This window comes from Podarcis melisellensis (assembly GCF_964234715.1).
Source record: "Podarcis melisellensis genome assembly, chromosome: 10".
Taxonomy (NCBI): Eukaryota; Metazoa; Chordata; class Lepidosauria; order Squamata; family Lacertidae; genus Podarcis; species Podarcis melisellensis.
Window position 1 is genome coordinate 70,722,057 of NC_138542.1, and position 14,215 is coordinate 70,736,271.

The following is a 14,215-nucleotide window of genomic DNA, read 5'->3' on the forward strand; positions in this document are numbered from 1 at the left end:
CCCTCCCATCAGATGTCAAGGCAATAGACAACTATTTTACTTTTAAAAGACAACTGAAGGCGGCCCTGTTTAGGGAAGCTTTTAATGTCTGATGCTGTATTGTTTTTAATATTCAGTTGGAAGCTGCCCTGAGTGGCTGGGGAAACCCAGCCAGATGGGCGGAATATAAATAATAATATTAATAAAAATAATAATATCACCACATTGGCAGTATTGGAAAACCGACACCTGTGGGTTCCCCACCACCACCAAAAGTGTGCACAGTGCAGGATCCTTCCTGGGGGGGTCGGGACTCTCTCAGAAAGGATGTGAGGATTTCTCAGCAGCCGTTTCACTCCGAACCTGACAGCAAGCAGAGGCATAAGCCAGTAGCAAACTATTGCAGCCGATTCCAGCCTTTTCCTGGCATTTTTTGAAAAAGCGCCTCTGTTGCTTTAAATGAGGAGAGGACTTCATCTTCAGGTGGAGTCAATTCTTGCTGGGTTATAAATTTGCTGGGAGCCGAGAAAGCAGCTGGTTGTTGTTTTTTTGCTGGAATCTTAGCAAGCGTATAGAACCAGTATGGTAAGCTGATGGCATTGTAGTTTCTCGTTTGGATTTGAAACTGTCGCTTGAGTGCTGTATGTATTGATTTTATCTGGGCTGTGGATCTTTTTGATAACTTTCAGTTAACTTTTCTGGAAGGGTTATTGATGAATACTTTAAGCTCATTTGGGCTGGGGTTTGCTCCTTATAAGGTAAAAGCTAGGCTGTAGCAAAAGGGAGGTTTAGAGGGAGGGGGGGTCTTTTCCGCACACCCCTCCCCTTAGTTTTTCTCTGTTCAGGGACTTAGCTGATCTTCTTGCAAAGTTGTGGGTCTCCTTTCTGACAGCTGAGATCTCTTTTCCCTCTGGATCTTTAGAGGCATAAAATGTGTTGTTCTGCTGTATAAAGTCCCGCTCTCATTTTTTTCCACCTCCCCTTTCCTCCTGCCCTTTCCCCTACATTATTTCACACTTCAGTTATGAGCATGGTTTAGGTAGGAGATTACTGTACTTTTGCAGATTTCTTGCCCTTATTCCCCTCCCCTGTATAAGAGGAAACTGCCATATTGCCTTTGTCTACTGTAATCCCAAGGGTTGATATGCTAAAAGAATAGAGCTGTTCCCCCTTTCCAGAAAAAGAAAAATTATATATATTATTTGTGAATGTTTCAAAACTATAGACTCTCGGACAACCTCAAAAAAAGTTTAACGAAACTTCTGGGAAGCTCTTCCAAAGGACTGCTGCTTGCATTTCATTTATTTATGCTGATCTTAATGGATTTTAATTAAGATAGCTGCTTAGGGGGTGTAGGGGGAGTCCAAAAATCTAGAGTGCTTTATCCCAAAAAGGAGATCCATTGTTGGTCTTTACTCATGAGTAGGCCCAGGTCCACAGACAGGGCAGTTCTGGAAGTCTATATTGCATGAGCTGAATTTCTGAGCTGTGACTTCACTCCTTAACCCAGCAAAAATTTGGATTCAAAGACCTATTGTTCTCTTGTTATCAAGTTGCCCAGTTGAGTATTTGCATGGAAGTTTAAATAGGAAAACCTGCCAGTCCAACAGTGTTCACTTGGAATTCCTGGAAGGGAGAAAAAACCTTGTACAATTTTGATCTTGTTTGGTCCTGGAGCAGAAACGGATCAAGCTTTTTTTTTATTATTTTAATTTTTTTAAGTTGGGGGTTGGTATGCTTTAACAGTTGCACGTGGAAGCCAAGAGACGGCTGTCTCCGACTGAGGAAATCTTCTGCAATTCCCGACTGGCTTCCTTGCTCTGTGGTTGCGTCGAGAGCAGGTGCTACCACTTGGCAAACTGTTGAGAGAGAGGAAAAAGGGGAGTGGGGACTTCTCTTCTTTGCTGGCCGCAAGGAATGTCCCGAGTGACTCCAGCAAATTGGGGCAGAAGAGCTACAATTAGAACTCCCATCATAGATAGATGGACGGGGACTGTGGCATGTTGTGGAGGGCGGTGTGAAAAGCAGCTGTCAGATCTGATGAGCAGAAGCTGGTGTGGTCATCTCGCATTTTGATCGCCTGTAGGCTTCCCGGGGCTGACCGTTGTAGGATGTGGGAGGGAGCGAGCGAAGGACTGGATAAACTCTCCTCTGATCCTTCGCGTTGTGTTCTTGACACATGACTCATAATCTCGCCGCAGTTGGAAGAACGCGGATCAGGCTGTGGCTGACCGTAGTCATCTCACTGGGATAAAGCTTTTCTTAAAAAATTAATTCCTCTTCTGCTTTATTTCTCCGCCCCAAAAGCACGCATGTGTCATGGTCGTGGCATCTCAAATATGCTGAACAGATTTCGCCGGGTTTTACACCTGTTCTTGAGGCGCTCTTGTCTCTCGGGCCATTTCTGGGCTCTGAACCAAAGTCTTGCCACAACTCCCTCTTAAAAAAACAAAACCAAAAGGGAAGGCGCTGTGTGGAGTCATCGAAAGTAACTGCGGGAGTTCAGGACAGCTGAATGGAAGCGGTACTGCATTTATGGTCAACCAGGATGATCGGCCTGCTTCCATCAGTTTGGGGAGCTTCCAGGATGTTCCTAGTTTGGGGTAGGATTCCATTGCATTGCAGCCAATTCAGGTGGCGCAGTGATAGTCGATCCGAGAGCTCGAGCCGCAAACCTGCTTTGGCGAAAGCTTGGGATTTTTTGCAAGAAGGAAAATGTCAGGAAGATGTGCTTGCTTTGATGCAACATCGTCTGGCCTCTCCCTGCAAACAAGCCAGGATGAATGCACACCAACTAGCCAATGTTATCCAATCTCCTTGCAAACAAATCAGGATAGATGCTCAATGTAACAGCGATATCTGTAAGTGAAGTGCCCTTACTTTGAAAAACACAGAGCTCTTCAACCAAATGTTTATTATCTGCCCTTCATCCTGAGATCCCAAGGGTGGGTTGTTGTTGTTTAGTTGTGTCCAACTCTTCGTGACCCCTTGGACTAGAGCACGCCAGGCACTCCTGTCTTCCACTGCCTCCTGCAGTTTGGTCAAACTCATGCTGGTAGCTTCGAGAACACTATCCAACCATCTAGTCTTCTGTCGTCCCCTTCTCCTTGGGCTCTCCATCTTTCCCAACATCAGCGTCTTTTCCAGGGAGTCTTCTCTTGTGGTGTGGTGTGTGGTGTAGTGGTGAAGGGCAGTGGACTCGTAATCTAGTGAACTGGGTTCGCGTCTCCGCTCCTCCACATGCAGCTGCTGGGTGACCTTGGGCTAGTTACACTTCTTTGAAGTCTCTCAGCCCCACTCACCTCACAGAGTGTTTGTTGTGGGGGAGGAAGGGAAAGGAGAATGTTAGCCGCTTTGAGACTCCTTAGGGTAGTGATAAAGTGGGTATCAAATCCAAACTCTTCTTCTTCTCTTCTCATGAGGTGGTCAAAGTCTTGGAGCCTCAGCTTCAGGATCTGTCCTTCCAGTGAGCACTCAGGGCTGATTTCCTTCAGAATGGAGAGGTTGGATCTTCTTGCAGTCCATGGGACTCTCAAGAGTCTCCTCCAGCACCAGAATTCAAAAGCATCCATTCTTCGGCGATCAGCCTTCTTTATGGTCCAGCTCTCACTTCCATACATCACTACTGGGAAAACCATAGCTTGAACTATATGGACCTTGGTTGGCAAGGTGAAGTCTCTGCTTTTTAAGATGCTGTCTAGGGTGGGTTACAACAATTTACAATTACAACCCAGGGTGGGTTACAACAATTTAAAATACATCTTTTAGCAACGATTTAAAGCAAATGGTTAATGTTGCTGGCTATGAAATGACCCAGAGCCAGCAATCCCCTGAGGCCCTTCTTTGTGTGGCTCCTCTTCGAGGCGTCTGGAGGATGGCAACACTAGAACGGGGCCTTTTCAACGGTGGCTCCCCGGTTGTGGAATGCTTTCCCCAGCCAGGCTTGTCTGCAGCCTTCCTTAAATATCTTTTTGCACCAGGCAAAAATGTTTCTCTAGAACAGCTATTCTCAACCTGTGGGTGGCCAGATGTTGTTGGACTCCAACTCCCATCATGCTTGAGCTCTGGCCTTGCTAGCTAGGGATGATGGGAGTTGTAGTTCAACAACATCTGGGAACCCACAGGTTGAGAAAGGCTGCTCTATAACCAAGCTTTTTGGCTGATTTACATTCTATGGCTTCCATCTGTATCGCGAGACAATACAATACACCTCTGGGGGCTGAAGTCAAGATGTGGGAAGGTTGCAGCACCTGCTGGGGCTTCGGAGACAGATGTGGGAGAGATTACTGGTTTGCTTGTGTTTTATTACGTATTTTGAATCCTCGTTTTCTATTTTTATGTTGTGAGCCACCCTATGTATTTGGAGGAAGGGCAGTATACAGATTTAATACATACCGTACTTTTCCGTGTATAAGACTATCTTTTTTTTTCTGTAAAAAAAGCATGCTAAAAAGTGGGGGTCGTCTTATGCATGGGTAGTGCATAGGGTGGACGTTTGATTGGTTGCTGCCGAGGCTGTAAGGCTATTGTGCATTTTATTGGTTGCTGCGTTAATGGGTGGTGTTGATTGGCTGATGCTTCAGCAGTTGGGTGTGCGACTGGCAGCTTCTGCTGGCGATGGGGCAGACGGGAGGCGGATTTAGCGAGACGTGTGGGTGAGTCCCCCCTAAAAAAGCTCAACAACTCTGGGTAATTCCCCCTAAAAAGCTCAACAGTTTTGCGGCATCTTCCCCCATTTTCTTAAATTTGAGTTCCCAAAGATAGGGGGCGTCTTATAGACAGAAAAGTACGGTAATATTTGGTATGTAAACCTGAATTTTGCTCAGCTATGCCTGATTCCACACGTATGTGTGTGTATGTGTATTTCTGTCTGTGTCTCTCCCTCTGGCAATCGTTTCTCCTCCTCTGGATTATGTTGTCTTTTGGACGCGTTAGTCCTCCTCACCATCAACACAAAATACAACTCATCTTTAGCCTTCTGCCCCAGACTCCTGCCTTCTCCTTTCTTAGACTCTCTGATTTGAGCAGCGCAGGCAACAGTAGTTAAGTTTCTCCCAGGGACGGGGGATAAATTTGATTCCGTTCACATTTAAAGACAGGCTTGCTGGATCTCCATTTGCTTTGCAAAAATGCAACTAGTAGGCAAAATTGCATCGAAAAATGTGTATGGTACAGTGTTTTTCAATCTTTTTTGGGCAAAGGCACACGTGTTTCATGAAAAAAATCACGAGGCACACCACCATTAGAAAATGTTAAAAAATTTAACTCTGTGCCTATATTGATTATATATAAAGCAATTCTCTTGAATAGGAATCAAATAAACACAAGGAAGTATTTTATAATTACTTTATTATGAAATAGTAAGTAAACAGAAATATGAAAAAATAAAAAATACTTTATTTTTAAATCTTTCGAATTTTTCAATTTTTCCCACAGCACACCAGGCAACAGTGGTTGAAAAACACTGGTATAGTAGGAGAAAGTCACACGAAACTCTGGCAAATTTCCCCGAAGACTTTTTTTTTACACCATATTTTTCGTTCTAGAAGATGCACCAGACCACAAGACACACCTAGTTTTGGGAGGAGGAAAACAAGAAAAAAGAATATTCTGAATCTCAGAAGCCAGAACAGAAAGAGGGATCGCTGTGCAGTGAAAGCAGCAATCCCTCTTGCTGTTCTGGCTTCTGGGATAGCTGCGCAGCCTGCATTCGCTCCATAAGACGCACACAAATTTCCCCTTACTTTTTAGGAGGGAAAAAGTGAGCCTTATAGAGCAAAAAATATGGTATTTCACAAACTGGGTGTAGAAATGAGGATTGGTAAAAATGAAAAGCCAAGGTAGCGAAACACACACATTTTCCAATCCCTGTCTCTCCTGGCTGCCCTGTCCCTCTGTGACATCACAGAAGCTCATCCAATCCGGGCCGGAGGCTCCTCCCACAAAGCGTCTCTGGCACAGCACACTGCAGCATGGATTTTTATTGCAGTTAAGGTCTATTATTGATTGCTGGCCACAAAAGATAAGGATGGAATCTCTTTAGGAATAAAGGGGTTGTTTTAAACACGTGGCTATCATAAGACCAAAGGTTTATCAGCCGAGCTGGGGGAGGGGAATCACATCTGGCAACCAATGTGCCCCTTTGGTTTCAGATAGTACACAGGTAGACGAGTCTAAAAAGCCTGGGATACAAATTTTCACGGCCCTCTAGCGACTATGGTGGCTCATTTACCAGGACGAAGGTATTTAGCATTAACAATGGAAGTTTGCACACTATTCTGACCAAACGAAGCCTCCTGGTGTATCTTTTGCTCTAGGATACAGCTGAATAGAAGGACGCGGGTGGCGCTGTGGTCTAAACCACAGAGCCTAGGACTTGTCGATGAGAAGGTCGGCAGTTCGAATCCCTGTGATGGGGCGAGCTCCCGTTGCTCGGTCCCTGCTCCTGCCAACCTAGCAGTTCGAAAGCACGTCAAAGTGCAAGTAGATAAATAGGTACCACTCCGGCGGGAAGGTAAACAGCGTTTGTATGAGCAGCTCTGGTTCACCAGAAGCGGCTTAGTCCTGCTGGCCACATGACCCGGAAGCTGTATGCCAGCTTCCTCGGCCAGTAAAGCAAGATGAGCACCGCAATTTCTGGTCTCATCCTGAAGCAAAGTTCTTAACCTGAAGCACTATTTCTGGGTTAGTGGAGTCTGTAACCTGAAGCATATGTAACCTGAAGCGTATGTAACCCGAGGTACCACTGTCTTAAATAAGAGAGAATCGGTATTCTGCCAAGAATTCACCCCAAGGTTATGCTCAGTCCAGCCTCGGTCCAATATACCTGAAGGAGCATCTCCACCCCCATCGTTCTGCCTGGACACTGAGGTCCAGCGCCGAGAGCCTTCTGGCTGTTCCCTCACTGGGAGAAGCCAAGTTACAGGGAATCAGGCAGAGGGCCTTCTTGGTAGTGGCGCCCGCCCTGTGGAACACCCTCCCACCAGATGTCAAGGAGAAAAATAACTACCAGACTTTTAGAAGACATCTGAAGGCAGGGAAGCTTTTAACATTTGATGCATTACTGTATTTTAATATTTTGTTGAAAGCTGCCCAGAGTGGCTGGGGAAGCCCAGCCAGATGGGTGGGGTATAAATAATAAATTATTATTATTATTGCTGGTGAAGGGTGTTAAAGCATCTTTCTCTCTGTCCCCTTCCATTCCAGAGGGAGTGCCTGTCGATCCACATTGGCCAAGCTGGCGTTCAAATGGGCAATGCCTGCTGGGAGCTCTACTGCCTGGAACATGGGATTCAGACAGACGGCACCATCGCCGGGAACCAGGCAGCTCCCAAAATCCTGCCAGAGACGGAGCAGGTGGATGCTTCTTTCGAGACGTTCTTCTGCGAGACTGCGTCAGGGAAGCACGTGCCCAGGGCGGTCTTCATTGACCTGGAACCGACTGTCATAGGTAATATAACCTGCAGAGATCCATTAGGATGAAAACGACCTCTGGGACATTTTGTCGATGTCCAGTAGTGAGTGCTGCCAACTCACCTAGGCGCAAGATACAAGAGAGCTGTCTTAAGGCTCTTCCAAACTTCTTTGTTTCCAAGAACAGGTCTGGGTTTTAGAGCACTGCGTGCAAGCACTCCCTGGGAAAACACACTCTCTACCATAGCAAATGGAGCGAACAGCAATCCACAGAAAACCCAAATGGCTGTTTCTTCCACTTCAGAGTTAAAGAGCGGGTTTTCAGGCAGGAGTATTTTCCAGTTCTACCAATACATGCAGGAGCTAGATCCAGGAACCTTTTGCATGGGAAGTACCGTATTTTTCGCTCTATAGGATGCACCGGACCATAGAAGGGGCGTTGCGCAGAGAGGGAAAACTGTGCAGCGCCTCTCCAGTGAAACAAAGCCTGGAGAGCAAGAGGGATCAGTGTGCACCGACCCCTCTCGCTCTCCAGGCTTCAGACGGCCATCTGCAAGCCTTCGGAGCGCGGCGGGAACTCCTGCTGCGCTCCGAAGGCTTGTGGATAGCTGCTTGAAGCCCCCGGAGTGCAGCGGGAGTTCCCTGCACTCCGGGGGCTTCAGGCGGCTTCAGCAAAAGCAACGCGAAGCCAAGGAGCACGGGGGGAGCGCTCCCTCTGCGCTTCGGAGGCTTCGCGTTGCTATCGCTGAAGCCAAGGAGCCTGCATTCGCTCCATAGGACGCACACACATTTCCCCTTCATTTTTGGAGGGGGAAAACTGCGTCCTATAGAGCGAAAAATACGGTATGTACAGGGCCACTAGGCTACAACAGTCATACCTCATGTTATGTTTGCTTCAGGTTAAATCTTTTCAGGTTGTGTCCCCCGGTGACCCGGACGTACCGGAAAGGGTTACTTCCAGGTTTCGCTGCTCATGCATGCGCAGACGCACAAAATGACATCACACGCATGCGCAGAAGCGGCAAATTGTGACCCACGCACGTGCAGACGTGGGTTGCGTTCTTTTCAGGTTGCGAACGGGCCTCCGGAACGAGAATCGCGGAACGGGTTCTTTTCGTCTTGCGAGGCACCACTGTACCGTATTTTTCGCCCCATAGGACGCAGCGGCCCATAGCACGCACCAAGTTTTTTTGTGGGGAAATAAAGAAAAAAAATTATTTCCCCCCCAGGCGCTTGTGGGGCCGGCAGCAGGGAGAAGCGCTCTTCTCCCCACAGCCCTCCTTCAGACCAGGTCCGGGGACAGCGGGAAGACGTGCTGCACCTCCCAGCTGTCCCCGGAGCTTGTGGGGCAGGCAGCGGGGAGAAGCGCTCTTCTCCCTGCCGCCCTCCTGCAAACCATGTCCGGGGACAGCGGGAAGACGCGCTGCGCCTCCCAGCTGTCCCCGGAGCTTGTGGGGCCAGCAGCGGGGAGAAGCGCTCTTCTCCCCGCCGCCTGCCTTCAGACTAGGTCCGGGGACAGCGGGAATACGCGCTGCGCCTGCTCACTGTCCCCGGAGCTTGCGGCAGGGTCTGCCCACCGTCAGCCTCCAAACCACTTCAGGAGACAGCGGGATGGCGGCATTCCGCCTCCCTCTGTCCCCCGACCTTGTGGGGCTGGCGCTGGGGCTCTCCTGAAGCCTGGAGAGCGAGAGGGGTTGGTGCGCACCGACCCCTCTCGCTCTCCAGGCTTCAGCGAAAGCCTGCATTCGCCCCATAGGACGCACACACATTTCCCCTTCATTTTTGGAGGGGGAAAAGTGCGTCCTATAGGGCGAAAAATATGGTACATCACTTCTTTTGGATTTTCGTGAAAGCAGGCAAACTGTTAGAGGCAGGACAAACATGGAGCCCTGCAGATGTCGAGGACTAAAACTCCCAACAACCTCACCCAGCAGGGCCAATGGCAAGAGATGTTGGAGGGTACTCCATAGTAGAGTAACAAAGGGCATTTTCCGATTGATTGTGCCTGTGGACTCCCTCTTATCCATGGGTCAGCAAACTAAGGCCCAGGGGCCGGATCCGGCCCAAATGCCTTCTGGATCTGGCCCGCGGACTGTCTGGGAATCGCCGCATGGATCAGCATGGAGATTCTGATCATTTCCCCCCCACTTACACACACCGCGGCGGCGCCTCCTCCCTCCCTCCCTCCCTCCCTCCTGGCTTCTCCCCGCCCTGCCTAGAGGAGGAAGGGGGCTGGGCTTTGTTGAGCCACGAATGGCTGAGCGCCACTTTAAGCAGCCCCTCTCCAGAGCCAACCCTTTCGTGCCTCTCATCATCCGTCCGCCGCCCCCCCCCCAGTCCCTGCCGCTCGCAAGGCACAGGAGCTGCGGGTAGCTGAGTGCTATTTAAAACAGAGCAGCCCCTCTCTGGAGCCAGCCCTTTCATGCCACAATGCGCTCTATGTGGGGCTACCTTTGAAGGTGACCCGAAAACTGCAATTAATCCAGAATGCGGCAGCTAGACTGGTGACTGGGAGCGGCCGCCGAGACCACATAACACTGGTCCTGAGAGATCTGCATTGGCTCCCAGTACGTTTCCGAGCACAATTCCAAGTGTTGGTGCTGACCTTTAAATCCCTAAACGGCCTCGGTCCTGTATACCTGAAGGAGCGTCTCCACCCCATCGTCCAGCCCAGACACTGAGATCCAGCGCCGAGGGCCTTCTGGCGGTTCCCTCATTGCGAGAAGTGAGGTTACAGGGAACCAGACAGAGGGCCTTCTCGGTGGTGGCACCCACCCTGTAGAACGCCCTCCTTTCGGACGTGAAGAAAATAAGCAGCTATCCTATCTTTAAAAGACATCTGAAGGCAGTCCTGTTCAGGGAAGTTTTTAATATTTAATGCTGTATTGTTTTTAACACTTGATTGAGAGCCGCCCAGAGTGGCTGGGGAAACTCAGCCAGATGGGCAGGGAATAAATAAATTATTATTATTATTATTATTATTATTATTATTATTATTATTATTATTATTATTATTATTTTATTAATTATTATTAATTTAGTATTGTTATTATCCCGTCGCCGCCATCGCCAGCCCCTGCTGCTCGCAAGGCACAGGTAAGCAGCCACCGGGGGTCGTCTGGTGCTGTGGGGAAGGGAGGGGAGAGTCAGTGGGGGGGATTTCCCCCCCCCCAATACAGTCCGGCCCCCCACAAGGTCTGAAGGACAGTGGACCGGCCCCCTGCGGAAAAAGTTTGCTGACCCCTGCTCTTATCTCTCTCCCTACAGATGAAATCCGCACAGGGCCTTATCACTCCCTCTTCCATCCCGAACAGCTGATCAGCGGCAAGGAAGATGCAGCCAACAACTACGCCCGAGGCCACTACACCATCGGGAAGGAGATCATTGACACAGTCCTGGGCAGGATTCGCAAAATGGTTAAGTTTCCCCTGCACACACACACACACACACGCTAACGCCTGTGTCACAGGATGGCGTAAAAGCTTAATTCACAAATGTTCATAGCCAGGCTGGAGCCAAACTGGACACACATGGGATGGGTTTTTGTGCACAGTGTTGTGAACTGGTCTGATGGGGAAAGTGGCAAGGCTGGTCCAAACATGCAGGAGGACAGGCAGCTCCGACTGAGCAGATAGGGGCTGTTTCCAAGCACAATTCAAAGTGTTGGTGCTGACCTTTAAAGCCCTAAACGGCCTCGGCCCAGTATATATGAAGGAGCATCTCCACCCCCATCGTTCAGCCCGGACACTGAGGTCCAGCGCTGAGGGCCTTCTGGCGGTTCCCTCCCTGCAAGAAACCAAGTTACAGGGAACCAGGCAGAGGGCCTTCTCGGTGGTGGCACCCGCCCTGTGGAACGCCCTCCCACCAGATGACAAAGAGAACAACAACTACCAGACTTTTAGAAGACATCTGAAGGCAGCCCTGTTTAGGGAAGATTTTAATGTTTGATGCATTACGGCATTTTAATATTTTGTTGGAAGCAGCCCAGAGTGGCTGGGGAAGCCCAGCCAGATGGGTGGGGTATAAATAATAAATTATTTTATTATTAGGGTTATTTATTTATGCATGCCTCTGTATCCAGGCTCCTCCCCCTTGAGAGAGCTTCAGAGCCTTAAAGAGACAACCTCTGGCCTGAAGGTGGTGGCCACTCCTCCATCATGCCACAGCCTCCCTCCTGATGAGCTGCTGGACTGGTGATGAGCGGTGCAAGACATCCAGGCTCTGGCTCAAGAGGCCTTGGTGGTCTGGGAAGTTCCAGTGGAAGTTTTTTTCAAAAACTATATATAATTTCCCAAAACCATATAACACACTTTCTTATCTTATACAATGTTTTGGACTTCCATCAACTGCATCTGAAGATTTTCCAGTCTGTATCACTTAATCTGCATTTCATTATTTTCAGTATTACATTTAATACTCCTTCACTAATAATTCCTATCATAGTTTTCTTTGCAATGTTTCACATAGTCCTCCTTACAAACTTATTGCAATCCTACTGGCATAATCTGTTGATTACAATTGCTTTTCAAGTAGTTCATATATTTACTCCAGTCCTCTCAGAGATTCTCAATCACTGATCCCGCAGGTTTTGAATCCTTCCTGTCACCTTATCCAATTCTGCACAGTCCATTAATTTCGTCTGCCATTCTTCTTTCATCGGTAGTTCTTGTTTCCCTTTCTGTGCCAACAATACTCTTGCTGCTGCTGTTGCATATAAAAACAGTTTACTGTCCTGTCTATTAATGTCCTCACTTACAATGCAAAGTAAAAATACTTCTGGTTTTTTAAAAAATAAATGTTTATTTCAACATCTTTTTCATCTCATATATCATTTCCACTGGAAGTTCTTGTTCAGCTGCCTCACGTGCAATGGCCTCCCTATCTTCAGCAGTCAGCTCTGGGTCCTGACCCCTGACCCTGCTCCACATCTTGTGCCCTGTAGCCTCCGACTCTGTGTCCAGGTCTGCTTTGCATTGCACCTCTCTGGGCTCCTTCCAATGTCCAGAAGATCAGTGCTTATGTACCTAGAGGATCCCACGTCCGGTGTTTCTAACATCTCAAATGGTTTGCTTTTAGGAGTAATGGTTAAATGGAGCTCTGACTTAGTAGAGGTACTCCTTGACTCTTGGGATCACTGAGTGTTTTCTCTCGAATCCCCTACTGCTTTAAGGTGGGCTGTGTTCAGGTGCCACAAACCCAGTCCTTCAAACCACGGTTTGGCAACTTGGGACTGTGCCTTGGGTTCCCTCCTCCTCCACTTCCTGGTTTTCTCCCATCACAGTTTGCTGTGATACCCCAATTGGGCAAACCATGGTTAGCACCTAAACCTGGTCCCACTTTGTGCATGTGTACATGATCACGTAGCTGTTGAGCAACGTTCTTACTAATCGAGCTGTTATATTGCCAACAGCCATCTCTAATAACCAAATTTCTCTTCCTGATGCAGGCTGACCAATGCAGCGGGCTCCAAGGTTTCTTGGTCTTCCACAGCTTCGGCGGAGGAACAGGGTCAGGCTTCACTTCGCTTCTGATGGAGCGACTCTCGGTGGAGTACAGCAAGAAGTCAAAACTGGAGTTCTCTGTGTATCCTGCCCCACAGGTCTCCACGGCCGTCGTGGAGCCCTACAACTCCATCCTGACCACCCACACCACCCTGGAGCACTCCGACTGCTCGTTCATGGTGGACAACGAAGCCATCTATGACATCTGCAACCGCAACCTTGACATCGAACGCCCCACCTACACCAACCTCAACAGGTTGATTGGGCAGATCGTCTCGTCTGTGACGGCTTCCTTGAGGTTCAACGGCGCCTTGAACGTCGACCTGATAGAATTCCAGACCAACCTGGTGCCTTACCCCAGGATCCACTTCCCCTTGACCACCTACGCCCCCATCATCTCGGCCGAGAAGGCCTATCATGAGCAGCTCTCCGTGCCGGAGATCACCAACGCCTGCTTCGAGTTCTCCAATCAGATGGTGAAGTGTGACCCGCGCCGGGGCAAGTACATGGCGTGCTGCCTCCTGTACCGGGGGGACGTGGTGCCCAAGGATGTCAACGCGGCCATCGCGGCCATCAAGACCAGGAGGTCCATCCAGTTTGTGGACTGGTGTCCCACCGGCTTCAAGGTGGGCATCAACTACCAGCCGCCCACGGTGGTGCCCGGGGGAGACCTGGCAAAGGTGCAGCGGGCTGTCTGTATGCTGAGCAACACCACCGCCATCGCGGAGGCCTGGGCCCGGCTGGACCACAAGTTCGACCTGATGTACGCCAAGAGGGCCTTTGTCCACTGGTACGTTGGGGAGGGCATGGAGGAGGGGGAGTTCTCCGAAGCCCGGGAGGACCTGGCAGCCCTGGAGAAGGATTACGAGGAAGTCGGGAGGGATTCTGCGGACGGGGAGGAAGAGGATGCTGAGGAAGAATATTAAACCCAAGGCCATGCGTCTGTATGGGCCAATCCTGCATGCAACTGGGCTAAGATGGGGAGGTGAACCAAACCTATTGACTCTTTCTTTAAAAAAAAAAAAACCACCACCCCGTAATAAACATTACTGTATCTCTTACAAGACTTGTGTAGCGTAAGGACTTTTTAACACATTGTACTTTGTTTAGAAGGCACTTCCTTGTAGCTTTTTGAATCTTTACTTCCTATCTTCCTAATTATGTGAAATTAACTCTTTCGAGTGCGGATCTTCGGAGGGGGAGGGTGCAGGAGAGGCTTGGCTGTCCTGTATCACTTCTGCACACTCGAAAATGGGTAAGGGGGGGGGAAGTACCCTTTATTATTAGAAGACGCTGTGATCTGCTTCTTTGTACTTTAATAA

General features: G+C 49.0%; 1 protein-coding gene across 1 annotated transcript; it reads left to right on the top strand.

The window, feature by feature from the left end:
• Window positions 1-370: 370 nt before the first annotated feature.
• TUBAL3 (tubulin alpha like 3) lies at window positions 371-14,215 on the top strand. The gene is made up of 4 exons (XM_081927229.1): window positions 371-564; window positions 7,186-7,429; window positions 10,660-10,808; window positions 12,839-14,215. The coding sequence occupies exons 1-4, from the start codon at window positions 562-564 to the stop codon at window positions 13,817-13,819; spliced, it is 1,377 nt and encodes a 458-aa protein (XP_081783355.1). The 5' UTR covers window positions 371-561; the 3' UTR covers window positions 13,820-14,215.